We start from the raw sequence: 27,015 nt of genomic DNA, 5'->3' as shown, positions 1-27,015 counted from the left end.
GCGGTGGTAAACCTCAGGCAAAACGAGAAAGGGGAGTGAAGGAAAGGAAATGCCAAAGCGCAAAGAGAAAACAGTCACTCTTCACGGCGACGTAGACCGCCGCCATTGTCAGCTCAGCTCTGAGAAGATCACGTTGACGTCTTTCATTAACAGGGACGATGAGTTCAGCTGATCGTACAAGGAGTACGTCTCGTACACATAGAAGGCCACGCTCAGTGGGTTCTGCGTGTATAGGCGTTGCATACTAGGGAGCGAAATGAGCCCGGCACCGATTGGCGTCTCGTCTCCGTCGCGGGGCCGCACCTCAGTCAGGTTGAGGCGAACAAACTGCTGGGACGTCGCGCCTGGCCACTTCCTCAGCACCAGCTGCTCCGCCCATCGCAGGCTGCCGCTGGCGCTGTGATAGCTAGGGAGGGTTTCGCCATGCACGATCTGCCAGCCGCGCTGGTCCAGCAGCGTCACACTGACTTGGAAGGATGGCGACAGGCCGGTGGTGGGCTCATAAACCATGGGAAACCCGCGAATCAGCCCGAGAGCGATGGTGCACAAGCAGGTCTTCTGCGAGAGATTCAGAAGCGGTCCGCGCGACGGGAAGGGGTTGCTGACGGCATTGTCGCGCACGACGAAGGAGGCGTTCGCGTCAAAGCCAAACTGAGATGTCACGTCGCTGATGGGGTCGAGATCGATATTTTCCAGCCTGCTGAGCGCGGAGACGCCGGTGCCCGCCTTCTGCGAACGCAGCCTCTGCTGCGATTGCGGCTGCCGCTGGTACGAACCACTGCCGTACACTTTTCCCATTGTCACTGGCACGCCGTTGGCTCGAACTAGCACATGCTCGCCCTTGTCCTTGTCGAAGGCGACAATCATGCCTTCGGTTTGGTCGATAGGGGCGCTACGACTGATGAAACGGTACACTGGAAGAACAGCGTGGATAAGGGGTAACTCCTGCGACGGCAGCATCTGTCGATTTGTGATACACGTCATGTTTACCCAATAGTGGAAGGGCAGGTCTGTGTTGCTTGATGTCTGGGGGACCTGATTATGCACCTTGATGAGAACCGGCGCTGACGGCTTCTGTGAGCCGTTCACCGTGAGCTGCAGTTCCAGCGTCTTCATGCAAGCGTGGCTATGCAGGTTCCAGGTCGCACTGAAGTACACGCGCTGCTGTGGCCGCACCGTGATGACTTGCGAGGGCTCTGTGGCAATGTAGTTCGCCGCCGACCGCAACGGAACTAGTTGCATGGCAAGAGAGCTGAACTCTGTCATGTTCATCGCGCACAGCACGTTGGACACGATATACTCACCCGTCCCTGTGAGCAAGAAGGACGGGTAATAAAAGTCAACAGTGGACACACGTACGGTGCCGTAGTTGTACTCGAGCGGTGTGAAGTTGAAGTCGGGTGACTCGTGAAGTAGACTACTGTGAATCTCCACCTCTGCCACCGCGTGCACCGCGGAGGCGTCGATGGAGGTGTGCGTAGGCAGCACATGAACGGTGAACTTGGTGTACTGGCGGCTTTCCGCCAACATCGACTGGGTGTTCATAATGCCGAGCCCCAGTACGCTTTTCTTGCCATGCCGGAGCACGCATACCTCAATCATCAGCACGGGGTCATCCCCTAGTGGGACTGATATACTGTTGTCCTCTCGCCATTCGATCCCGCTCCACGACCGCTGCTGGGAATGCCGAGGATTACCAAACAATAGTTTCTGCGGCGAGGTGCTGCCGTGTTCCTTGAACTTGTTGCTGATGGAGATGAAGAGGGGCTTGCCGCCACCCCACTGCTGCTTCGCCCGCGAGGACCACTGCGCGCTGTCCTCGGCTGTATCAACCAGAACGAGACGCCGCACCAGCAGCTTGAACGTTTCCTTCCCCGTCTCTGAAGTATGTGATGCAGCCACGCTATCGAGGGTGCCAGGCAGCGCAGCCGCGGCCCTCGAGGCGGAGGGCGTGGATACAGTCATAGCACCGCAAGGGCAATATAATTGCCCCACTAAGCCCTGGCGCCTCTGTCCTACCGCGCAATCAGTCCCAAAGGATCAGTCTGGAGGGCTCAGAAAAAAAGGGAGCAGTGCAGTGACTAATCGTTTGGTCGTACGCGTAGGTGCGTAGTGTGGTGGCGCCCAAGAGCCCACCCTACAAGGAAAAAGACTAGGGTTCTATTGCCTGCAGCCGCAGCGCCGCAATTTCGCGTGCGCCGTCCTCCTCCACTGAGCGTTAGAGCGAAAGCGGCAGTGTGCAAGAAAGACCGTGTCCTTTTTGTTTTCTCTGCTGTTGTGCTCCCACCCACCCCTTTTGTAGAAGATATGGCATCCGGCACCGCGCACGTGAACGAGTGGTGCGTGGACTGGTGATGCACGCACGCTTCTCCTCTGAGAGTGGGGAAACACGCACAGCACCGGCCAGAGACTCAACGAACTCGCTTGGGAGGGTGGTGTGATAGACACACAGGGCGAGGAAAAGGCAGACAGGGACAGCGCACAGATACCCTGGAAAGCAAAGAGAAAAGATGAAAGCAGAGCAGGTGATGTTGCCGGACAAGAACGTGGCGCGTTGAATTAGTGAGCGATGGAACACTGCGTGTGTTGGCTTCTGTGTACTTGCTTGGGTAAACCTGCACCCTAGACGGAGGTGTGTATTTGGAGTGGTGGTAAGGGCGGTGGGTCGACGTCCTTTCCCCCTCCTCTCTTCACAGAATCGAGGCTGATGACACAGTACTGGTGCCCCTATTAACAAGATAAGCTTCGTGCACCCTTTCTTCGCTTCCCCATCAACACAGAGCGGAAACGGGAAGCGACGCAGCGAGAGGAGAAGCAATCAAGTGCGACATCCGTCACACGGTACGTGCGCTCCATCGAGAGAGAAAAGGGGGACCCCGTTCGCAAAGAAAAAAGAGGGAGAGAAAGTCACATGAAAGCACTTAGCGGTTGTAAAGAAGCCCGCAAGGCGGCAAGTGGGACTACGAAGGGGCATACACACACACACGGTGAGGTGTCTCCCCCTTCTTGGCGGCAGCTGTACAGCGCACAAGAACAGTCCTGGGCCACCTGAGTCCACCAGTGCGGTATCTCAAAAGGAAAGCATCAGACCTGTAGGGAAGGAGGAGGAGCTCGGCGCAATGTGATGCCTGCATCACATCACAAGCCTGTGCGTCACGGCACATGACGCCGCACCAGAGGGAGCAAGAAGAGGAGTGAGGAAGGGCCTGAGTTGGAGACGGCATATGAGGCTTACCGCAGACCGTGCGCGTGCGTCCTTACCCATCCACCGACTCCTTCCTGCTGGCAGTGCTGCACACATGTACAGTTTTGTCACTGCCCCACCGCTTTGCTGTTAGAAGGCAAGGCTCGCCTCTCCCTGTGCGCTTCTATGTGTGTCTGCGTGTTGGCTCCCCTTTGTTTGTACTTCTTGTAAATGCTGCTTCTTACGGAATTCTCAGGGCATCAAGCCGCCCCACACCCGCATATATATATATATATATATATATGGACGCCTTCCCTCACCCATGCACACGCTTACGTTGAGGCATCCCGCACCTGGTGCACTTTTTACTTGTTTTAGGTACGTGGGTGTCGGTGAATTTGTACTTCACGCTCGTCTTCTCGATTCAATCGCTTTAGGGAAGGCTTTCGAGAGAGAGGGGGCAAGAGCAATCCGCCGCATGGGTAGAAAGATTGACCGAGAAGGGCGACAAAAACGGTGCGCTAAGGGGACAAGGGACATGCCTCAGCACCCAAGCCGAACAGCTCATCTGCTCTCCCACACACGCACACGCATGGCCCGCCTCCGTTCGTGCTGGTGATGGACAAGAGACCGAGGAGAAGAAGTCGCGCGAGTGACTAAATGGAAGGGAGAGAGCGCCCCGAAGCTGTCATGGGCATCACAACTGAAACAGTGACGAGAGAAGCGGGAGCCTGGAGAGACAGGCAGCGGTGCAAGACTGCGCAAAAACAGAGAATGGTATGCGGGCGAGAGAGAGGGAAGAGGAGAGATTAGTGTGGCAGGGGGAGGGGGAGGGGTTACAGGAAGACAGAGAAGCCTCAGCCCCCCCGTCGTACCTCAGCGCCCTCACTGACCGGCACATATAGAGAAACAGATAGGCTCAAGAGAGTAGCGCCTACTGCAGTGTAACGTGGCCAGTCGGTTATATTCACACGCGCTCTCTGGACCCACACCCCTCGCCCGCATACCGAGTACCGGCAAAGACGGAAAAAAAAAAACAAAAGATTCGGCGCAAACACAGCACAAAAGTTAGTATTTGTGGACGCGGGCGGCGTTTCCTCGCCATTTCGCGGCCAACTCAAGGGGAGGCAACGACAACTAAAGATATTAAAGGCGGCGCACAAGTCGAAAAGGTTCTCTGCCTCGCTTCGCCGTCACCACCTCTTCGAGCCGGAGAGTAGAGAGCGGAAGCTGCCCCTCCCCTATCCTTCGCTGCCGACATGCACGACTGCAGAAAAGCGGCACCGGAGAGGAAAGGAGAAATGAGTCGTCGAGGCCGGCTGACGCCCCAGCCACGGCCCACGTCTCCCCAGCACACTGGTCTCGAGGACTGCCGCGGCCTCATGAGCGGCGTCAGCACTTACTTAGCGCCGTGGTCAAGGGGAGGGGCAGTGTCACTCTACAGAGACGCCTTCATCTTCTCTGCCTCCGCCGTGGCCTTTGCCACAGCTGCAGCGACGTCCTTGGCAGGGAGACCAGACTGAGCGGCGTTGGGCTTACCGCCACCCTTGCCAATGGAGGACTTGGCCCACGTGACGGCGCTCATCTTCTTCTCTACAAAAGCGGCTGGCATAGACACAAGAGCGAGCGCCTTCTCGTCATCGCTGCCGATGAGGAAGACGCCGACCGGTCCGCTCACGGTGCTGAAAAAGCCGTCGGAAAACGCCTGCAGTGCCTCACGCTCAGCGCCGAATGCGTTCACTTGGTGAACGAGGAATGGCGCGGCGACGGCGTCGTACGACGCGCCGAGGGCCTTACCCGCCTCTGCCGCCTTCTCCTTCGCCTCCGCAGCCTGCGACTTGAGGAACGCGTTCATCTGCTTAATGGCCGCGTCGATGTTGTCCCGCATCTCGTTCTTGAGCACAAGTGGAACAGCGCTGTCGCCCACCTTCTTGTTCAGCACTGACAACGCCTTCACGTTGGCCGCCGTTGCCTCCCGGCTCACCAGCTCATCATACTGCCTTTTCAGCTCAGCCCCTGCCCTAATGGCCTTGTCAGCCTCCGCCTTGGTGACCACTACCAGGCGGCGCACACCCTTCATGAGGGCCTCCTCTGAGATTATTACCGCCCTTTCGGCCTCCTTGAGATTCTTGAGGTGCGTACCGCCGCAGAACTCAACGGCGTAATCGCGCCACTCCTCCTTCTCGGGGTTCGCCAGCATCTCGTTGACTGGAGCGCCGATGGAGATGACGCTCACGGGGTCAGGGTACTTCTCGCCAAACATCTGGCGAAGGCCATTGATCTTGCTTGCAGCCCGCAGAGGCACCTCCTCGCGGTAGACGAGCAGCCCCGCCTGGATCTTCTCGTTCAGCAGCTGCTCCACACGCACAAGGTCCTCGTTCGACAACTTGGTGCTATAGCTGAAATCGAAGCGGAGCATCTCATTCGTCACGAGGGAGCCTTTCTGCTGCACCTCCATAAAGTTATCCGGTTTACCTTCCAGTACACGGCGCAGCACCCAGTTCAGCTCGTGCGTGGAGGTGTGGTTTGCCGCGATCGGTAGGCGGCGCTCATAGTCTACCTGCATCTGCACCACCGCAGACGAGGGAATCGGGGAGGTGGAGTCCGCGCTGAGGTTGCCCACGTGCACCACATAGCCAGCCACGTTGTGCACCTTCTTCACCTCGAACACACAATCGCTAGCCGCAACCAGGCAACCGGTGTCGTACACCTGGCCGCCAGACTCGGCATAAAAGTTTGTGGTGTTCAGGATTATGCCGACCTCCTCGGCGCCAAGATCGTTGCCAGGCTCGAGAAGAGAGATAAACTTGCTGTTCTTCTTGTCAAAGATCGCGAGTACGTCGCCGGTGGTGTCCTCCCAGACGTACTTCGCCGCGTCATCGGTCAGCGGAATAGCACGTGTCTTGAGTTCGTCGAGCTGATACGCGTCGATGAAGGTTTTGGCGGCCGCCACACGACTCGAGCTAACCTGGCTCACCTTCATCTCCGCATTGAAGCCCTCCAGATCCACCGTCATGCCATCTTTCTCAGCCAGCAGGCATGTCAGATCCACTGGAAAGCCGTACCGGTCGTGCAGCACAAAGGCATCGGTGCCGCTAATGATCTTGGAATGTTTTGCCCGACACTCGTCCACGGCATGGTTGAAATGCTTCAGCCCCATCTCCCACGTCTTGGCAAACGACTGCTCCTCGTCGGTCAGTACCGCCTTGATGCGCTGAATATTTCGGGGGTCCTTCAGGTGTGGGAAGAACGGCCCCAAGGAGGTGCACACGCTGTCCACAAGCTGCGTAAAGAAGCCGGGCTTGGCACCAAGGAACTGCACACCGTAGCGCACAGCTCGGCGGATAATGCGGCGCAGCACGAAGCCGCGGCCGACAGAGTCGGGCATGACACCGTCGCCCACGGCAGCCGTCAGGCAGCGAATATGGTCGGCAACGACGCGGTAGGCCACCAAGGCGTCACTGTCGGGGTCGTTGCCGATCTCCACGTATGACTTGGGGTATCCAGTAACGGCCTGGATGGCCTCAAAGATGGGTATCCACGCATCTGTGTCGTAGTTGGACTTGACGCCCTGGAGAATAGAAGTGATGCGCTCCAGACCCATACCGGTATCGATGTGCTTCTGTGGCAGCGGGGTAAGGAGCCCATCGGCGCGACGCTCGAACTGCATGAACACCAGATTCCAAATCTCCACCACCATCGGATCATCCTTGTTGACCAGGTCAGCAGCGTTTCGGCCACCGATGCGATCAAAGTGAACCTCCGAGCATGGGCCGCACGGGCCGGTGTCACCCATCTCCCAAAAGTTGTCCTTGGCGTTGCCTGGGATGATCTGACGCTCTGGTAGAAACTGCCCCCACAGCTCCTTCGACTCCAAATCCGGGCCCAGGCCGTTCTTTTCGTCGCCCTCAAAGTAGGTCACGTAGAGCTGGTCCTTTGGCAGCTTGTACACCTCCGTCAGCAGCTCCCAGGCCCACTGAATGGCCTCCCTCTTGAAATAGTCGCCAAAGGACCATGAGCCTAGCATCTCGAAAAAGGTGTGGTGGTACGTGTCGCGCCCCACATCATCCAAGTCGTTGTGTTTCCCGCCAGCTCGAATGCACATCTGCGAATTGGCCGCGCGCTTCAGACGGCCAAAGTCGGTGTTGGGGTCCGCGGTGCCCAAAAAGAGCGCCTTGAACTGATTCATTCCAGCATTGATGAACAGCAGCGTTGGGTCATCATGTGGGCAGACAGGGCTGCCAGGCACAAACGTGTGTGCCTGTTTCTTGAAGTAGTCGACGAACTCCTGGCGGACCCGACTCACCGGCCACTCAACGGACGGCATCCCGCGGCGCAGCAACGGGAAGAATCGTTTCAGCTTTTCGCAGCAGAATAAAGGGGGGTGAGACACAACAACAAAGGGGGCCTTTTCTTTGTTTAAGGCCTACAGAGACACCCTTACGTGTGTATGGCAATGCTTCAAGTGGCGGTGTGATCGGCAAGACGAAGTTATCCTGGCGTGAAGAGCGCAGGGTGTAAAGAGGAACGCATGTGCACGCACGCGCACACACATCCTCACCGTGGCGCCGTTAAGCAAAGATGATTGTGCAGAGAGCAGCGTCGAGAAACAAAAGTTTTCGAAAGAACAAAAAAGGGGGTCCCTTCATACGCCAAATGATGGTCCATACGGCGCCATCACCTGACTTGTCCATCTTCCGCAGCGGGACATTCACGGCACGGAGAAGTGTGTGGCACACGGTCAGCACAGCCTCAAATCAGTGATGCGACGAGAAGACTGCGCTTCGCTCCTATCAAGCAGCGAGAAAGGAGTGCGTCATACGTGTCAGTGAGCCGATTGTTGCCTCCTTTCATGCGCGCGTGTGTTTGTGTGTGTGAAAGAGAGAGCATCCAACCATATAAAGGCAGCGACTCTACTCCCGGCCCCGTCCAACGAAGACCAGAGTCGTCCCCTTGATGGCAACTGAAACGTCTCACCCGAGACGGGGGTGGGCGCCTTTGTGCAGGCAAAGCAAAACAACAAGCCCCACCGCTCACGCTAACAACATTCGATAGCCGGCGTAGCCCACAGCAGCTGCCGCAGCAGCAGCCACCGTGCCAAAGATGCACGTCAGCCGCTTGTCCGACTGGCGCGACATCCACGAAACGCACGCGCGTAGAGATCCGCGGAGTGCTTCGAAGTCTTCTGCAGAGTCATTCTCAATGATATAGTCAGCAAGCCGACGCTTTGTCTCGAGGGACATCTGACTGCGAATGCGCTGCAGCGCCTCCTCTTTCGAAAAACCGTTACGGCTACGCAGTCTCTCGATCTGACGCGCCTCTGAGCAACTCACCACAACAGAGGCACTGATCAAGTAAGTTAGCGCCTTGGTTTCGAACAAGGTAGGCGCGTCCAACACCACGATGGATGGCGACGAGGCAGCGCCGCTGCGCCAAAGGTCACGCCACCACGCGGCGGCAACGCGTCTCAGAATGGCCTTGAAGATGGCGGGGTTCATTATCTGCCCCAGTTCCCGCCGAGCTTCTGCATCGCTGAAGATGACCTTTCCTAATTCCGCTCGATTCAGTTCCCCAGTCTTTGGATTCACACAGAGGGGCCACCGCGCTGCAATACGTCGAGTACACGCAGCATTCGGGGCCTGTAGATCACGAACGACACGATCTGCATCGATGACTTCGATGTGAAACTCTTCCTCCAGCATACGCGACGCAGATGACTTGCCGCAAGCAATTCCTCCCGTGAGACCGATGAGAATCATTTTTCCTCTGCTTTCCGCGATGCAGTGAGAGTGTATGTGTGTCTGTGTGCGCGCGTGAAAGACTCAGACACGCCGCGGTGGCAGTACGGCTCTTGGTTCGGAGACGCCTGTACGGTGCAAAGAGAAACGAGCAAAGAAGAGAGGAAAATATTCTAGAAAGAACCGTCAGCTCACGCATGTCGACCTGACCGCTCTTCCCACTATGAAGTTGCCAATGCAACATGGGCCTGGCGTCTCTAGAGGCCATAGCTGAGGTAGAGGGGGACTACAACGCCAGCTTCCACGTGTACATAGGGGGATGGGGGGAGGGCATCGGGCAATCGATTGAGACTCACCACAGCACATGCCCACAACAAATGCGCCGAGCGAAGAGCACTTGCATTCACTCTTCGACCATGCAAAGTGCAGATACGCACTGCTCGCCTAGTCTTTGGTGATGAGCTCAGTCGTCCCTCAGCCATTCACGTTTCTTTTTCTTCAGATGAAAGCGAACTAAAGAAACGACACGACAGCGATCTGACAGCAGACCGCTCCGCAGTAAATGAAGCGAAATCACAGAAATATGAAGAGTCGGGGGTGGGGTGGAGTACGGCCTCACTTCTTCGCCTTGCGCGCAGCGATCGCCTTCTGCATGCGCTTCCTCGCGCCCTCGGTCGAGTCCATCTTCGCGGCCTTCTTCTGCATCCTCTTCAGCGCAACCTTGTGCCACGACACAGGCTCCTTCGCGTCCTTCGCGTCGAACACCTTGCGCGCCCAGTACGCGCGAGAGCGGCGCGCAACGCGCAGCTGGTAGCGCTCGAAGTCCGTCGACGCAGCGCACGCCTTCTTCGCCTCCACGCGCACAGCAGTGCGCGTCTTCGCGTACTTCTCCAGCGCCTTCGACGAGCCCAACGCGTCCTTGAGCGCCTTCGTGCTGCAGTTGCGGCTAACGCTCACGCAGTACTTCAGCGGCTCCACGTTCTTCAGATTCTGCACGTGCCGCCACATCTTCGCGTCCTCCGGGTTCTCCACCAGCACGCGGTTCGCGTCGACAATGTCGACGATCACACCGACGCGGTCCTGGCGGGGGCCGCGCAGGATGCGCACCAGGCGACCGGCGCGGATGTAGTGGGACTTGACCATTATGCACAATCCAATACCCTGCGCACCACAAGACAGCAAAAGAGAAGGGGAAACAGACGGACCGTATGTGCGCCGGTGTGAGTGGGTAGAGTCAGGAGAAGAGGCACAGAAGAGAAGAGAGAGGGAGAGACGGGTGGAGGCAGCAGAGCACCAGACGAGTAGCCGCGGAGGAGGCGCGGCAGCGAAGCATCTGCCCACTCGCCTGCTGGCAAGAAGATAAAGTCGATATAATGAAAAGCGCGTGAAACAAAAGCAGAGTCTCGGCCATCGCCAAGAAGAGCGGATGCGTCCTTGGCAGCATGCACGGGGGCGCCAGAGGCGCTCATCCCTTATCGTCTCTGTGATACCCGTCCTCTTCGTCGGCGCTCGAAGCGTCGACTGGTCAACTGGTTGAATCGGTGGAAGAAGCTGGCCGTAGCGTTGCGCAGGCCATCTCGCTTCGAAAAAAGTACCGACATGGCAGACCCATATACGGGGGAAGAGTAAGACAGCTTCGAGCATCAACGCGCGCGATACGCTAAACTGCCGATGGTGTTTCAGTGTGCCAATACTCGTTTATAAGAGACGCCCGACTCACCGCAACCCCTGGACCGTCGCTTGCCCACCGCGGGGCTGAGGGCGTCGCTTGAGGTTCCCGGCGGCAATGTCCCGGTCCCGCCGCGCCACCCGCCGTCCGCCACGTTTCCCGCAGCGCCCCCGGCTCCCCGCAGAAGCCGGCACCGGGGACAGGGTAAGGGAGTACCCGTGCTTCGCAGAGACGGCGCCCACCATATAGATGGCGCCAACACGCGCGCTGCCCCAGACCACCCCGATGCGGCGCCAGCCGCGATACGCCCGCCCCCCCCATCACACCGCGGGAGTTTGCCGGTGCTATTGCTGGCGGCGGTGAGGCGCTGGCAAGGGGGATGGCGCTTGTCGGGTCCGCTGCGGAGTTGGTACGGCACCCCGCTGTCATGCTATTGTGCCCCCGCGTCGTGAGGGCTGGACCAGAGAGTCGCAAAGGGAGAGAAGAGGAAGGACATTCGTCACCATAAGAACTCCTGAGACTCCGCCACGGCAGAGCGGCTCACCTCTAAAGCAGAGTTCGATGCAGTGGGGAAACCTTAGCGGACAGCTACTGAGAGCCAACAAGAAAAAAAAAATCCGTAATGGTATATGGAACGTGGGCGCAGGAGGAAGAAGCAAGGGGTTGAGCATGCCATGCATCTGTATGTGTGTCTGTGTCTCGTCCTCCCACCTGCCGGCCACCCCCTTGCCACCTCCGCTCTTGCCCGCAGAAGGCATAAATTGGGTGCACAGGGCACACCTGCGTCCTTGATGGGAAGGGGAAAAAGTGCAACCTTTGATGAGCTGATAAGTATAAAGAACAGAGAGAAAGCCGTCTTCATCGCCCAATGCCTTTCGTGGAGCGCTTCTGAGAGAGCGCTATGCAAGAGAATGGCCATGGAGACGTCGTCTAAAGTCGGCAATGTGGTACGTGAAAAGGCTGCCGCACCGACTGCCGGTCTCCGCACCGCAGTAGCCGCCTACGCGCCCGCACGAGTGACGAGCGAGATGGGTAAAATGTCCATCAAGACGCCCATATCACCAGCATTACAAGAGGTGTTAGTGATTTTGGCGTGATTCACAAAAAACACATAAGGGCCCACGCCTTCTGCCTTTGCTGGCGGAAGCTCACCAACCAGCTCGATATCGACAGGCGCCCTGTTTTCATTACCTTCCCGAATCAAAACGTGAAACCCAGGCGACGCAGACTTCGAGTCGCCGTTCTTGCCGCTAGCGGTGTCCACGTACGGGCTAAGCACAGCCCAGGTGCACGTGAAGTAGGCACGGTCGCCGCGCTTCTGGAGGACTGCTTTCTTCTGTGGCAATACATGCATCCGTCTCAAGCCTTCCGGCAAGGCGACCTCCAAGCTTACGGAGTTGTTCGTGCAGCTCTCCACGCACAACACATTCGTTACAACGTAGACGCCCTTCCCATCGAGAAACTGGGAGGGGAAGTAGAAGGTGTGGGTGGAAAAGGCGCAAGAGCTACCGGCAAGGAGCGGCGTGGGCATCGGAGCGGACGAGGCGCTGGCGGCAAGCGAAGCCACCTTAGCGATATCCCTTGTCCCAATGACGACGCTGAACTCCAGCACCGCGTAGATCGCGCTTGCACCCTCCGCATTTGCGTTGACTGAGGTGATGAGCACAGCGTAGTGCTGAACGTTGGGTGACTCTGACGCGTCATCCTTTAAGATCGAGTGCACATTCGCCTCTGCTACGGCCACCTTCGCGCCAAGCGCCGTAATGACTTGAAAGTGGAGCTCGCCTTTTGGTGCGCCAGAGATGCTGATCGGCGTGCAGCCGCTGAAACTGGGCTTGCGTGCGACCGGGGCCACAGGTGCCGAGACACGCGCATCGCCACTGACCTCCCCGGTGGGCCCCTCGCTCCACAGGGAGCCTGCCAGCGCCGCCGACGAGGACAGTAACACTGCCGGACCTGCTGTCGCACCTGTAGCGGTTTTCGAAGCAACAGCGGACGGCTTGTCTGAAGTAACAGTGCGATCACCCCCAGCCGCTCCCCCGGCAGCAAGTTCGGGCTGTGGCGGATTCGAAGTCGGAGACAGCTCAGCGCCTGCGGCCACACCACCTGAGGGACTGGCATGCTGGGCGCAGTCATCCATCGTACTCACCGGCGTCACTGTAGACGCGGTAGCCTCTACTGGCTCGCTTTCGTTGGCTGAGACCTCGTCACGTGAGCCGCCCGCCAGCGATGCCGCAGGCGCTGTCTGAGCTTCCATCGGCTCCTCCACCGGGTCTTCGTCGATCCAGGAAACACACACTGTAGGGTGCCCTGCCTCTGACGTTGGGGTAAAGAGAGCGGGGATTGTTGATCCAAGCACCTTTTCGTTAGAATCGTGCACGCGGACGGCGATGAGGTCACCGTAGCACCATTGCTTCTTCAAGTGGCTGCTCCACAGAGTCTCTGGCTCGGCCCTGTCGATGAACACTATCTTCCTCACGCACAGCATACTGGCAGCTTGATGGAGGCTTACCAGATGGCAAGTAATCTGCCTGCTGACCGTGGGCCGAGGTGATTTAGTAAGCGCTTCTGGGTACCTGCACCGCATGCCCGCAAGAGTCCCTCAATGTCACGCGCAAACGTTACGCAGAAAAGAGGAAGAAGAAGTGAAGAAGCCACTTTAGTGGCAAGAGTTCTCTGTTCTTCTCACAAACAGCGTCTCTTGGCTGCTGCCTCCACTGCTTCGTCCACATCAGCGCTGCGCTGAGTCGCTTGTCGCCCCGCAGCGCATCGGACAAATCCGCAATGCTCCTTGCTACCTGCATAGCCGCGTTCACTGGCTCATCCACCTGTGAGACGTGGGGCTGCTACCTCTTTATCTACCAGCAAGAACCGAGAAGAGCAGACACGTTGCCCCAAAACTATGCGGAGCTCTCTATGATCCGTTACTCATCATCCTATCAAGAACGCGGACTGCCCTTGCCGTTTTTCTCATCGAAGCAGATTAATGAGGAGCGGTGCGCAGAGGGCTCCACCTCCTGTCCGATTGGGGAGGGGGGTGAATGCTCACGCCTGCTGCGAGGGCCTCTTCTAGCGTTTAGCTACTCTTCTTATGAAATGGTTGCACATGAAGACAACAGCGCGACAACAGAAGCGAGCAAACATCAAAATGAGAGATCATGTGTTTACGTCCACGATGCGAAGGTCAAGATCGCACGTGCATTCCCTTTGTAAAAGTATACCGATCGAGCGGGAAAAAAAAGGAGCTACAGAGTCTTCCTAAAGAGAACAAACAACTGGCGGAATCGGCGCAACGAGGGGGAACAGCATTGGCATCAGCATCAGTGCATCCGCCCATCATTACGATGCCTTCACAACTGGAAAGCGTAAAGAGGCAGCCGTCCATTCGAGAGCCGCTCACGCTTTTTGCGGAACTGGCATCTCCGCCAGGTTCAGGTTGGCAACGATGATCTCTTCGTCCTCATCCCCATCCTCATCGTTTTCCTCATTGTCGCCAACGGCCTTCACCCCTCCTCCTTCTGCTTTCTCTTCCTGCAGAGATGACAAGTTTTCCGCTTTCTTGGCTGCGCACAAGAGCTCTGCCGCACCGTCGTAGCGGAACACCGCCAAGTCACCATAGGCAACCGTCACTGACGCCTTTTGGGCTGCGGTCAACTCATGCAGGTATGCGTCGTCGTCGTCATCTCCAAAGAACGGTGCCTCGTCTTCAGAGACATCCGAGTCCACGTCACCCTGCACTTGGCGGCGGGCAAACGCGGGTATATGCTCGCCGGCCGGCTGCATTCGTTGAATAGCAGGATCCATGTGCACTGGCCCAGCAACGGTGGAGGCAGGCGTATCGATGCCAGTGATGGGGTATCCCACAATCTGTGCCAAAACACGCACCAGGGCGTCTGGGAACTTCTTGGCGCGCACGCTTTTGATGCACGTGGCGAGGAAGAAATCTAAGCACTCCCGCGAGGTCTGAAGAACGCTGGCCAGCTTCTTCGGGGCCACGTACAACTTCTTGTCGCCATCGAAAAACATCGCCGCGTACTTCTCCTTGCCTGGCAAGTTATCCACATCTAGGTACACCGGTGGCGCCAGCTTGCTCTCAGTGTCCTGCAAGAATAGTGCTGGCACATCAAGCAGTGGCCGCACAGTCAGCTGGCGCAAGCACAGCACAACGTCAATCGGGGACACCGCTGTTGCGTCAAAAATGCTCAGCATCGCCTCAAGACTCATGCGATCGTAGTATACAACAAAGGAGTTACCACAAAAGTCTTTGCGCTTGTAGAACGCCAGCACCGAATTGGTAGAGAAAACAGCAGCCTTGTTGTCCCAGCAGAACACCTGAGGGTTGTGCCTGTCCCGGTTGGCACGGTATTCAATGGTGGCGAGGCGCGGGTACAGAGACCAGAGGAGAACGAGCCTCACCAGCCCCTTGTTGCTTGCGTACCGCGACAAGTGAGTCTCCGGGGACGCGATCCCTTTCGCAAACGACGAGTGGAGCACCAGCCTGATGAACTGCTGCTTCGTTCGCTCCAGCGAGCGCAGTGTGTTGTTGTCGGCAAAGTGGGAAGTCGCGTACTGCCAACTTCGGCCGCTGCGAATCCACTCTGTGAGCAGCGTTACCACGCAAAAGTGGTCCGACAGAAGGCCGTTGTCCATGCGAAGCAGGTTCTCTTTAGCGGCATTCCTCTCAAAGGCCTGCGGGCGAATGAACGGCGTCTTCACCGAAAGACCGGCCGCAATCGTTGCGACAGTGTCTAAGACGCCAAAGCAGGCAGCTGTAAAGAGCATCTTGCCCAACAGTGGGTGCGTAGGGAGCTCTGCCAGAGCCCTGCCCAGGTTGGTCATCATTTCCTCAGCAGTAAACGCACCCATATCCGTCAAAAATTGCACTGCGTGCTCTACCGCCTCCGTGGGCGGCGCATTCATCGCCCGTGATAGTACGTGCGCACACTTTTGGCTCGACTCGATGGCCTTCAGTTGTAAGCACACCTCCTCGAGAGGGCATCGAACGATTTCGGGTGGGAGAAATCCAGGCAAGTCTTCGTACACCGCCTTGGGAAGCAGATGATAGCACACGCCAGGCTGGCAGCGCCCGGCACGGCCTCGCCGCTGCACCCCGTTTGCCTTGCCGATAAGCGTCGCCTTGAGGGCGCTGGTGTTACCAATAGGGTCGTATGACGTCCCCTTCATGAGGCCGCTGTCGATTACGTAGACAATATCGTCGATAGTGATACTTGTCTCAGCAATGCTACTGGCGAGCACAACTTTGCGGTAGTGTTTCGGCGGCCGATCGAAAACGCGCTGCTGTTCCGCCGTCGTGAGGCTGGAGTGCAGCATCAGGATAGAGAGCTCCCTCGCAAACTGTGAACGCTTGAGTCGATTGGCAATCGAGGAAATCGCCGCCCATCCAGGCAGAAAGACCAGAATGCTCTCTGCACGAGAGCGAGACTCGTCGTGAATCTTCTTAATCAAAGTGCACACAAGGTCGTACGGAACAAGCCCCTCTACATCCCGGTCAAAGGTATCGAAGACCACCGACTTCAGCTGTTCGTACAACACCGCATTCCCCACCGCCTCTGGCGCACCGGCGTCCCGCTGCGTCTCTCGCTTCCGATTTGCAACGAGTCTCATCGCGGGTGCAGCGGATGCCGGGGCGCCGACTTTGCGCAAGACGTCTTCCAAGAAAAACTCCTTCACAGGAAACAGTGTTCCAGGGATTGTAATGAGTGGGATATTGCGACCGCCGTTGTAGCCAGAAAAGTACGACACAAGCGCGTCGACCTGCACCGTCGCTGACATCACTACGAGCTTGAGCTGGAGTGGGTATCTTCCTGGATGCTCCTCTTGTGCGCGCAGTCGATCGCGCAATAACAGCAGACAAAAGTCTGTCTCTACATCGCGCTCATGCACCTCATCGACAATGACGCATGCGACACCCTTCAGCTCCGGCTCGGAGTGGAGGCGGCGCAGCAGAATACCCGTAGTTTGGTAAATAATCCGCGTGTTCGCACTCGTCATGTTCTCGAAACGAATGACGTATCCGCAGCTGTCTCCAGAGGCCTCACCTCGCTCCGCCGCAACGCGCTGTGCCACTGAGAGTGCGCTGATTCGACGAGGCTGCGTACAGATGACGTCATGGTGCCTGTCGAAAATTCCAGCGTCGTAGAGCATCTGCGGAATCTGCGTGGTTTTGCCGCAGCCAGTGTCGCCACTTATGACAACCACAGAATTCTCCTGAACCGCTTGAATTATCTGTGCCGCGTGCCGGTATGCTGGCAACGACATACGAAACTGATTCAGCGGAGCGCGGTCAATGGGTCGGCTAAGTTTAGGTGCCGCAGCAAGGCCTCCCTGACGCACGTGGAAGCGCTTTCTCTCCGAGGGTGCCGCATTCGCGACGCCCTTAATCTCTGTTGTCATGCTGCTTTTGTGCGGCTTGAGTCGTTCCACGAGTGAGATAATATCACTTTCGGAAAGGTGGTCGTGCTCGAGGTGTTGCGCCCCCTGATACCCATCGATAGTCTTGATACGAACCCCGCTTTCGGCAGCTTCTTGCTGTCGTCTGAGTGCATCGATCGCTGCGCCAATTTTTGTTAATTTTAGCGCGCGGTCAGCACCCTCGCCGCTAGATTTGTGATCAAGATTAAATGTCATTGCGATTCGATGTACAATGTTTCGCTGGGCGGGTGTCAGGGTCGAGGGAAACAAAAGCTCGTTGGAGTCTTTATCCTCGACGAAGGCTTTGACAAACTCGTGGAAGTCTTTTCTCCGCCACGTTGAAATATCGTTTTTGTCCACTGTGGGGCCGTTGGACCCCCTCACGTCTCCCAGTGGCGGCATCGGGCCGACCTCTGCTCGACTTGCCTGATATCCCGCGAAATTAATATTCACTTGTACGTCTCGTTCACTGTTGAAAGGAGTGCCCTGTCCTGTGCCGCTTCGGTGGTTGCCATCGCCACCTGGCCTTTCCAGTTGCTGTTCGCTATTCCATCGCCCAGCGATGCCATCTCGTTGGCTGTGATATGCGCGCCTGCGAAAGCGATCGCCTTTGTATTCCCTGCCGGGATGCATTCGTAGATGGCCTATATAACTTGAGAAAAAGATTCTTTTTGTGGGGAAGAAAAAGGGTGCAAGCGTGAACTTGGGGCAACAGCATGACTGAACTTCAGCACCGATTGGGGCCAACAAGTGCCTTCGTTTCCGCCCGATAAAGATGTTTCCAGTGAATTCTCAAAGATTCAGAAGACTGATATGCGCTTTTTCAGAGACTTTTCGCATTTGCCATAGCATTGGTGCAAACCTTGAAAGAGCAGAGAGGCAGAAGCTGAGAGGTGGCATTAGAAAAAATCTTGCGAAAAGCGGGCTTGTTGATTTTCAAAGGATGATTATTGGAATGGTATAACTATAAGTCATCGACAATATCATTCTCCTCAGCAGAGTCGCCACCTCCGGCTGCATCGAGGCCGTTTCCCTCCTCAGCGTCTGTGTGGAGAAGGCCCGAAACACCCTCGCGCAGCTCGCTGATCACGAGGTTAACAGAGCTAGCCCCAGTAATGCTGTCGGTGTACTTGAAAAATACAAGCTCTAGCACTGCGACCTCTCCATACATCCAACGACTCATGCCCACATCAATTGCAAGCACCTGCCCATCGCAATATTGCCCAATGTTACCTGATTCCTGTGGCGTGTGACCAACGACAACACGCGTTGCGTTAAGCTGCTTCAGCGCCGCCCTCACGTCTGCACATTTGTTTCTCATGCTTTCCCTAATCATTTTTCTAGTCCAGAGAGGCCCGCTGCTTCCTAGGTATGAATGCCTGGACACGCCTTGATGCAAAGCCTCACGGACTTCAGCGTTGAGCGCCTCAACGTCCTTGATCTTCATTCTCGTCTCGATCCCAGCGTGAAGAAACAAAACTCCTTCATCCATGTGCGCGACCTTGAAATTTTCAACAATGTACTTGCCAAAAGCGCCTGTAGGCTTCATTCCTTCTGCGCGAAGTGCTTCGCTCATAAACCCACCATAACTCTTCCTGTTAACGTAATGATAATGTCCTTGGAGATTCAAAAGCTCGTGATTTCCAATGAGCAGCACAACCTTGTCTTTCAATCCCGATTGAGCTGCTTGCTCCTGAAGAGAAATGGCGACATTCAGAACCTGCAAGTCCTGATCACCGCGATCTATCAAATCGCCTACTTGAATTAGCGTCGTTCTCACGGTCGTCCCATTTGCTTCATTTGTGGAGTGCTTCCAACGCGGTGGATTCTCCAGCACATCTGCCGCACCCGTTGCGCTCTCCTCGACCAGATTTGCAATACGGAGAGCTTTCAGAAAACTATCGACATCACCGTGAACGTCGCCCACTGCAATAATCCGGTGAACCTCCGTTAGCTTTCTCCTGCAGTAGGTGGGAGCTGAGAGCAGAAACAGGCAGACCAAGACGCCATAGCAGCAGCCCCTCCGAAGAGAACGCATCCTCATATTATTATTCGATACTACTCTATGTATTGTTGGCAGTTCTTCCGGGCCTAAAACAGCAGCGCAAGAAGAGAGGGGTTAAGGTTGTAGATTGCGGTTAGGAATTCGTATCATAGAAAGAACAATGTCCGGCACAGTTCTCAACGCGCACAAAATACATTCTGATAACCTCACTGAACTCTTTTGCACCAACGCTGAAATTCAAAAAAAGCATGGTATCTACACCGCTCTTGACCTTCTGTGAAGCACAAGGCCTACCGCATGGCGAATAGAGCTCGACTGCATAATTCATGCTTCCGGATTCTCATTAAGCAGAATGCTCTTCCCGAGGGTACGAGCATGAAACCACAATTGACTGAGATGCGCATCACTATTCCAGGATACCTTGAAATTTGGTTCGGCACGTCGTTTTCATAGCGGTAGACACTGAAATTAGCTAGCGTAATGCTGCCTGAAGAACCAGAAACTTGCTTTGAAATATTGCGACTAAAAAAAAGTTGGCTTCATTAATGGGAGAGAAAGCAATCGTTTCAGTCGCAGCGGTCAATGACTTTCGAAATTGGGGAAACCGACTTCGCGCGTATTAGAGCGTACTTATCATTCTCACTTTTTTCAATCACTGTAGAACCGCTACAGTTCTTGATTCCACGTGAAATAAACCTGCAACTCTGAAAACAAACGCAGGCAAATTCAGCTCTGACTGATCGACCACTTGGGGTTACAGGATAACATCTGCGACAAAAAATCCTCATGCCAGGGTTCTAAGATCCTTATAAGAAAACGACCTACACGTGCCGCTATCCCTCGTATTCACATCTTCAGCAGTAGAGCTTTTTCAGCCGCACCCCTTCCCTCTCACTCACAGAGGCAGTTGCGATACAAAAGCACAAGTATCCCGATACGTGAGAAAACCAACAGTGTGATCACATAAGGTGTACGTTAGGTCTGGCGCCTTCTACTGGGCATTTCCTTATGTTTCCTTGCACCCTTTGGCGAAGTAAACACCGACCCCAAACTCAACTTACACGAGCCACAACCAGACTGGAGAATCCACAGTGTCCCCCTCCCGACCCCGACGCGTGCGTCTTCTCAGTAGCTGACTGGCACCTCATCTGTGAGGCCGCATTCTTCTCCACCCAACAGCCGAGCGTGCGTACTCCACTTCGCGTGAATTCCGCACAACACTACCACCACCCCGTAACCGTAGTCATCAGTGGCCTTCAACTCATCTCCCTCACCATTCGATAAACCTTTAATGCTTCCTAAGCGCTTCCTAGGCGATCTCGCCGAATCCACAATATGGGGGCAACCCCGCCGGACGACCCCAAAACGCGGGGGCACAATTGCATGACAGCGGGGTGCCGTACCAACTCCGCAGCGGACCCGACAAGCGCCATCCCCCTTGCCAGCGCCTCACCGCCGCCAGCAATAGCACCGGCAAACTCCCGCGGTGTGATGGGGGGGCGGGCGTATCGCGGCTGGCGCCGCATCGGGGTGGCCTGGGGCAGCGCGCGTGTTGGCGCCATCTATATGGTGGGCGCCGTCTCTGCGAAGCACGGGTACTCCCTTACCGTCCCCGGTGCCGGCTTTCTTGCCGGGCGCTCAAAGTTTCAGGTCGGGGCGGTTCCGTCCCGCGGCCATCACTTTTCAAAGGGGCTAAGGGGAAGCTTGGCGCAACGCCGCTTTGGGGACTAGAAAAACAGCGAGCGCGAGGTCCTCTAATTAATGTGTTTGGGGGGGCTGAAAGATAGATTCTTGGCCCCCTGCTTCTTTCCCCGTAGGCATCCATCGCCGCCTAAGGGGGGACCAAAAAGAAGCGAATTTCACCCTTGTGCCCGACGGGGTGTGCGTGCGGTTTCTGCCGTTGCCATTTTGCAGGCGCCGCAGGTCGCCTTGCCAAAACTCCTTGTACTGTGACCCAGCGGCGCCAGCGCAGCCATTTTTTCAGGCGCAGAGAAGGCGGCGCATTAAGGTTTCCATGTGGACAGAAACGAAAATAGCCCTGTTTCTTTCCACCCACCCCAAGCCCACCCTGCATGTTGTAAACTTCAAACGGGCATTCCCCCTTAGGCCTTCTAAATCCGCAGGTGCCGCACGCCAAGAAGAAAACCTTTTTCACACTATCCGCCTAAATTTTGAAGCGGGGGGCTGCTGCACAATTTTGCGAAATTTGGGGTTCTCTTTTTTTTGATTTTCTTAACCGGCGGGGTTGAGGGGGCGCGCCGCTGCCCGGGACCCCACGCCCCAAGCCGGCCCTGCCGCGCGAAACAAAAAAACCCAAGGGAACCCAGAACAAAACGCCAGCGGAAACCCACCACCATAACCCTGGCCGGTTGCCTACGGGCCTTGCTGCCGCGGCTGCCATTGGCCGCCCGCCCCTTTTGGTGGGGCGCCGGGCTTCCCCCTCCTTTCGAGCCCCCGAAGCCGCCCAGCCCCCGCGCCCCCGCGGAAGCCGGCGCCAGCGGCAGGACGAGGGCGAACCTGCGCCGTGCGAAAACGGCGCCCACCACACAGGCGGCGCCAGCACGCGCGCAGCCCCAGCCCACCAAGACGCAACACCAGCGGGGAACCCGCCTTTGGCGAAAGCCGCGAGGCCCCTGCCCCCCCCCAACCGCCCGACCCGACCCGACCACGCCGTGACACCTTCCATAAAGCCTCCCTTTTGGACAGAAAGGGAGCGAGACAGGGTCACAGATGCAGGAATTATGACGCCAACCATGTTTTTCTGGCTTTGTATTCCCTTTTGCGCAGCCCATGGATGCTAGGGAAAAAAGTTCCCGTTAGGACCCCCGGTGGGCGAATGGGGGCGCCCAGCGCTGGCCGCGTTTTTATCCGCGAGGGAAAGCAGGTCGTCTTGTAGGGCACGGGTCCTCAGGCCATTTTGGGGCATCAAATCCCCAGGAAGCACACAGACACACAATCCCATTCGGACGATGTGGCCCCAGATACTTACTTTTCACATAACGTTTTAGCCGCCCACAGAGAGTGGGTTCAGGGGGCGCATATTTTTTCTTACGGAACGGGCCCTCTTCGCCGCCGCCCGCTCGTTTCTCTTCATTCCAGACCCCAGCCCCTCCGAAAGAACACCGAAGCCCCGGCGCCACCATCCCCAGGGCCAGCGCAACTCTTTTGCCCTACCAAAGGGTTTGCGGAAGCATGCCCACGCCACAACCCTGTATGCTGTGTAAAAAAGCACTTTTTGTTGTGAGAGGCGCCCCCCCCGTGCCCTAATGCGCAACACGGCTAACCGAAATGGCGACACCAAAAGAACACCACATCCCTCTAAGAGAAGAATGGCCAGAGGGGTAAACACAGCGCGCTTTGACTAATCGGCCCCAAACCCAACGCACGCCCTCCCTACGAAACCCACACATTCGCGAGGTGGATTGCGCCGCGCCTTTGCTTTAACCATGGCCCCATGTAGCCGTTTTACGGGCTTTCCGCTTTGGCCATACCTTTTGTTTAGTATCTGTAGCCGGAAAAACGTTACTGGGACTTTGGTCAACGAAGAACTCTGTATTTTGTTAAAAATAAGCACAAGCATCACGCTGGAGTTGGCATTATCCTAGGGCACATACTTTATGTGCCCGGTGCGCGGTTCAACTTTGTTTTTCCCCGCAGCCTAGCTGACTTTATTTAACACGCACCACGCGGCATTTTTCCGTCCGCCCGTTTTCGCTTAGAGAAAACGAGAGGCTAGAAAACCACCCGGCCGTGCGCTGTGCAAAATGTGGGTTGAAAAAAGATCCCTAAGGGTAGTTTACTCAGTACGCCTAAAAAGTAAAATGTGCGCATGAAAACGGGCACAGATATTTCCCAATCCAACACTTTAAAAAGGGAGATCTTGCCTATACAGCATGGAAAAGGCATCAGGCCCTTCCCTTTCCCTTGCGGCATTTGGCCGACGGCCTGGTGGAAAAACCCGGGGGCGCGCGGCCATGGTGCTGCGGAAAGAAAAACCCGCCCTGATGGTCACCTTTTGCTTGTGCGAGAGTCGCGTTCGCGATCAAAGGAATTGTGTGAAGAGAACGCGTTTCCTTCCGGACTCCATGGTCGCTCGTGCGCTTTTCGCCATCCCCGGGCTTTTCCGCCTGCATTTAGGCGTAGCCGGCGCGCTCGCCTGTTTAACCCTGCCCCGCGCCGCCGCCCCAGCCTTTGGCTTTGACAGAAAACATCCCAAAAAAACACCGTGGGGTTCGGGATTTGAAGAAACGATACTGGTTAGCATCTGTGCCGCTTTCGGGTTCGGGGCGCCCGCGATTGCCAGCCCCTGCCCGGCAAAAAAAGGCAGAGGTGGTGCCTGCGGGCGCCCCACGCCAGAAGAGACCAGGTCCCCCTAACCCCAAAGGGAAAAAAAAACAAGACCCTGCATGGGGGCCCCTAGGGCGGGAAGAACGTTTTTGAATGATGGCTAGAACCTCAAACATTACGCCAAGTTTCGAAGCATGTCGGGTGGCGCCCTGTATCTCGCCTGGGGGCTTCTTAAAGATTACAAAGGCGATAAGCCCCCTCCAAAAAAAAGCCCGGGAAGGGGGAAGCAACCAGCAGCCCCCCGTTATTTTACCAAAGGCCAGGCCCTCTGCCCCCCAACAAAATGGGGTCTGTGGCGGGCTTTGGCCATTCATGAAAAGTCTGTGGCATGGCCGGGGCCAAACTCTTGCGTTCTGGGAAGGTGGGGTGTGTCGGGAGGGCATAAAAAGGCAGCGCCGCCGGCCTTCTGTTACGAGAAAGTCCCGGCGGGAGCCTACGATTATTTAGGGGCCGCCGGAAAGCTGCTCGCGGCTTTCCGCGTGGTGGCTGGGCCGCGGGGTCCTCCTAGTGGGCGCCGCCGGCGCTCAAGAAATCCGCGACCCACCGGCACGGCAACGGCCAATATTTAAGAGCTGCAGATGGGGGAAATGGCTCCTTGACGAGCCCAATCCAAGGAGTAGCCCACCTACCAAACAGATCCCCTGCATTGACACTTCCTCAGTCATAGGCTTCTGCGCCAATGCGTCTCCATGCCCGGGGCGTTCGTGGCGGGAAGGCGTGGTTGGCACCAGGGGAGCCCAGCTGCTTCAGGTTAAAGCGGGTCGCCAAATGTACCGGGCGACAACTAATCGGACAACAGAGCTCGATGCGTTTTTTGCCCCGCCAGATGGGGCGGAGGTGAACCGGAGGCCCGGCTCGCCGACCAGGCTGCACGGCACCGGACACGCGTGGACGCCACCTTGTGTGCGGGATGGTGACTCTACCTCTCCCCCTGCGTTTCCCACCGTCTTTCCTGCACACGCATGAGTGCTCTGCACGCAAACGGTGGATACCTGGTGAAGCAGCAAAGCACTCTCGCCCTCCACGCCACCATCACCTTTCACACAATAGTTTCGGGGGAAAAAACGATCTGCATTGACCCCTACATCCAACCATCACTGTGAACCATGTCCTTGGACTATAAACCTACGAAGGCAGAAGAGGTGCGGCAATGCATCGAGAACCTGGGACGCCTCAGGGAGATGGGGGCCGTCGACGAGGAAACGTTTCGTGCCAGGGCGAGTGTGCTGATGGAGGTGATGGAGAGAGCAGTCACCGAGGGGAGCGCGGGCGACCAGGGACGGATTGTGAGCACCATCGGGTTCGACTCCGAGTGTAAAATCTATCCCTGGAAGGTCCCCATGCGACAGGTGGAACGCGCACGGACCAGGATACTGAAGGAGATCGACGAGGACGAGACGGAAGAGCGGATTCGACAGAGCTTTATCGTCCGGGCACGATCCCGTTCGCTGACCCCGGTGGAAACGATGCTGGCAGCATACACCATCTTCTCGGGAGACCGGGATAAGGCCACACTGGAACTCACCCACCTGATGGTACATGCCCCATCCTACCAGCAAACGGTCTACCACAACTGGCACCTGGCAAAGCGCCTCTACGGGGACTTCGCCGACACGTATGCCGAGCGCATCTTGCGTCTGGAATACCCGCTGTTCCCGACAAGGGAACTGGACCAGGAGAACTATCGCCTGCTCGAGAGTACAGCGACAGGGCTACAAGGAGGGGGCGACCAGCCGTCGGACATGGACAGCGAAGCGGCGAAGTTGTTCCGGGCAACAAAGCCACTGATCATCCTTGGGGGAGGCTACGCACCCATTTACGGTCCGGACGGACAGCAGATGGCGGCAGCCGACTACACAGCGCTGGAGCAACAGATGGACCAGCTCCAGAAGCAGATGGAGGCGTACGCCAAGCACTCGCAGCGGCAGAGCTAGCCACGAGAACCGCCGCAGCAGCCCGCACGGAAGAGCGGGGGGTACCGCAGCCGAGGGGCGCGCCAGCCGCCACCGCAGATCATGTGGCATGGCGGTGGGGTGGAGCCCAACGAGCCGGCCAGCGCGGTACGGGACAAGGCCGACCCAAGTACAAAAAACTGAGAAGGCCTTGCCGGGACGAAGACAGCGTCCTGAAGAAGGGCCGGCCCTCCACAGAGGAACTGTGGGGTGGGGACTTGCGCGCGGGGAAGACGTCCAACAGGGAACTGGACGCGATTCTTCAGCGCTACCTCCCACCAGGGAAAGCACTACCGTGCGACACGTTGCCTAACCTAACTCAGCAGCACATCGCGCGCATTCAGGACTCGGTGCGGAAGCACGGGGTCCTTTACTTTCCCCTTTTTATTCGGCACCACTGGATTGCGGGGGTGCTGACACGGGCCGAGGGTAAGCGCACCTACGCGCTCACGGTCTTTGATTCCGCCCCGTCGGACCCTGTACAACGCGACTTGCGTCGGGGTCTGCAGGCGATGTGGCCACGCCTTGCTATCCCCAACGGATACTGCGCGAGACAGGCTCGCGGCAGTGAGGACTGTGGGCTGTACATGGTGGCATCGTTCTTCTCCCACCACTACGCCTGCCCCATCGGCGATGCCTCCGCCCTGCCGGGCCGACTGCGCCGCTTCCTCACCCGCGCTACGCAGGAGAGGATGTCCGCCGAGACCTTTACGGCGGCCATGCGGAAGGAGCTGGAGCAGCGGCCATTACCCGCCCCCCCATCCACCACGGCGCCTCGACAGGAGGAGCCAGAGCTGGAGGGCGGCCACGCGTGGAGTGTCGAGGAGCTGATAGAGGCGCACGACGCGGCCACCACGGCCGCCGCGCGGCGCAAACCGCGCTACATGCTCACGGCATCGGCGCTCGCGAACTTCGCGGACGGCGCACACCGGTCCTTCGCCGTGGAGGCGATGTGTGGGCGCGCCAGAGCGTACGGATTCGATGCCGGCAAACCCGCCGACGTGGCGGACGCCCTGGTGCGCATGGGCTTCTCTGTGCACCCGTATGGAAAACTGGCGCGCAACGGGAAGGCCCGCCTGCTGGACGAGTCCGCGCTGTCCGACACATCGAAGCACTTCCTGATTGTGCAGGGAGTCGCGCACGCTGGCCTGCCGCGGTGCCTCAGAGGAGGTTGGGTGTTCCAACTCGGGGCGCGGTTCACAGGAACGGCGTCGGCGCCGAGGGAGCATATGAGGGCCACTATGCGGTGACGGCGAAACCGCGCGAGGCGACGGTCGGCGTGTACACGGTGGCGCCTCCGCGGGCAGCCGAGGCAGCGGAGCAGGCAGAGGACTCGCGCACGTTGGCAGCACCAACGGTCGGCCGGCAGGCCGCGGAAGCTGGCGCCCCGAGGGGCACCCACGCGAAGGATCCCTTCCTGGCGGACGCGGGACGAGCAGAGGAGGACGGGCTGAGCACCACGCCGCCCGACACGGCGCCCGGAGAACTTCTCCATGAGCAGCACGCGGCGCTCTACGGAGAGACGGCGCTCCCCCTAAAAAACGGGGACGGCGGGCGAGCTGGGGGGCGCGCCTGCCCACGAGGGTGGTACATCTACCCGGACAGGCCCCCACACGTCAGCGCGGTGGCATAGGCCGCGGTGTCGCCGGAGGTCCGCGCGGGCCACATACGCTGGTTGCGAGAACTGC

General features: G+C 57.5%; 7 protein-coding genes across 7 annotated transcripts; all 7 read right to left on the bottom strand.

The window, feature by feature from the left end:
* Positions 1–108: 108 nt before the first annotated feature.
* On the bottom strand, positions 109–1,965 carry LSCM1_02995 (uncharacterized protein; the record flags this gene model as incomplete). Its single annotated transcript, XM_067320549.1, has 1 exon — positions 109–1,965. One exon carries the CDS (start codon positions 1,963–1,965, stop codon positions 109–111), a length of 1,857 nt encoding a protein of 618 aa, XP_067178861.1.
* A 2,657-nt stretch (positions 1,966–4,622) lies between these two features.
* Positions 4,623–7,511, bottom strand: LSCM1_02994 (uncharacterized protein; the record flags this gene model as incomplete). The annotated part of the gene is made up of 1 exon (XM_067320548.1): positions 4,623–7,511. One exon carries the CDS (start codon positions 7,509–7,511, stop codon positions 4,623–4,625), a length of 2,889 nt encoding a protein of 962 aa, XP_067178860.1.
* A 706-nt stretch (positions 7,512–8,217) lies between these two features.
* LSCM1_02993 (uncharacterized protein) lies at positions 8,218–8,943 on the bottom strand (the record flags this gene model as incomplete). The annotated part of the gene is made up of 1 exon (XM_067320547.1): positions 8,218–8,943. The coding sequence occupies one exon, from the start codon at positions 8,941–8,943 to the stop codon at positions 8,218–8,220; it is 726 nt and encodes a 241-aa protein (XP_067178859.1).
* Positions 8,944–9,537: 594 nt separating this feature from the next.
* On the bottom strand, positions 9,538–10,566 carry LSCM1_02992 (uncharacterized protein; the record flags this gene model as incomplete). The annotated part of the gene is made up of 1 exon (XM_067320546.1): positions 9,538–10,566. One exon carries the CDS (start codon positions 10,564–10,566, stop codon positions 9,538–9,540), a length of 1,029 nt encoding a protein of 342 aa, XP_067178858.1.
* Positions 10,567–11,591: 1,025 nt separating this feature from the next.
* On the bottom strand, positions 11,592–13,079 carry LSCM1_02991 (uncharacterized protein; the record flags this gene model as incomplete). Its single annotated transcript, XM_067320545.1, has 1 exon — positions 11,592–13,079. The coding sequence occupies one exon, from the start codon at positions 13,077–13,079 to the stop codon at positions 11,592–11,594; it is 1,488 nt and encodes a 495-aa protein (XP_067178857.1).
* Positions 13,080–13,987: 908 nt separating this feature from the next.
* Positions 13,988–17,656, bottom strand: LSCM1_02990 (uncharacterized protein; the record flags this gene model as incomplete). Its single annotated transcript, XM_067320544.1, has 1 exon — positions 13,988–17,656. The coding sequence occupies one exon, from the start codon at positions 17,654–17,656 to the stop codon at positions 13,988–13,990; it is 3,669 nt and encodes a 1,222-aa protein (XP_067178856.1).
* A 331-nt stretch (positions 17,657–17,987) lies between these two features.
* LSCM1_02989 (uncharacterized protein) lies at positions 17,988–19,067 on the bottom strand (the record flags this gene model as incomplete). Its single annotated transcript, XM_067320543.1, has 1 exon — positions 17,988–19,067. The coding sequence occupies one exon, from the start codon at positions 19,065–19,067 to the stop codon at positions 17,988–17,990; it is 1,080 nt and encodes a 359-aa protein (XP_067178855.1).
* Between the last annotated feature and the right edge of the window lie 7,948 nt (positions 19,068–27,015).

Source organism: Leishmania martiniquensis, chromosome 22 (assembly GCF_017916325.1).
Source record: "Leishmania martiniquensis isolate LSCM1 chromosome 22, whole genome shotgun sequence".
NCBI lineage: Eukaryota > Euglenozoa > Kinetoplastea > Trypanosomatida > Trypanosomatidae > Leishmania > Leishmania martiniquensis.
This window is presented reverse-complemented; position numbering and strand designations above follow the sequence as displayed.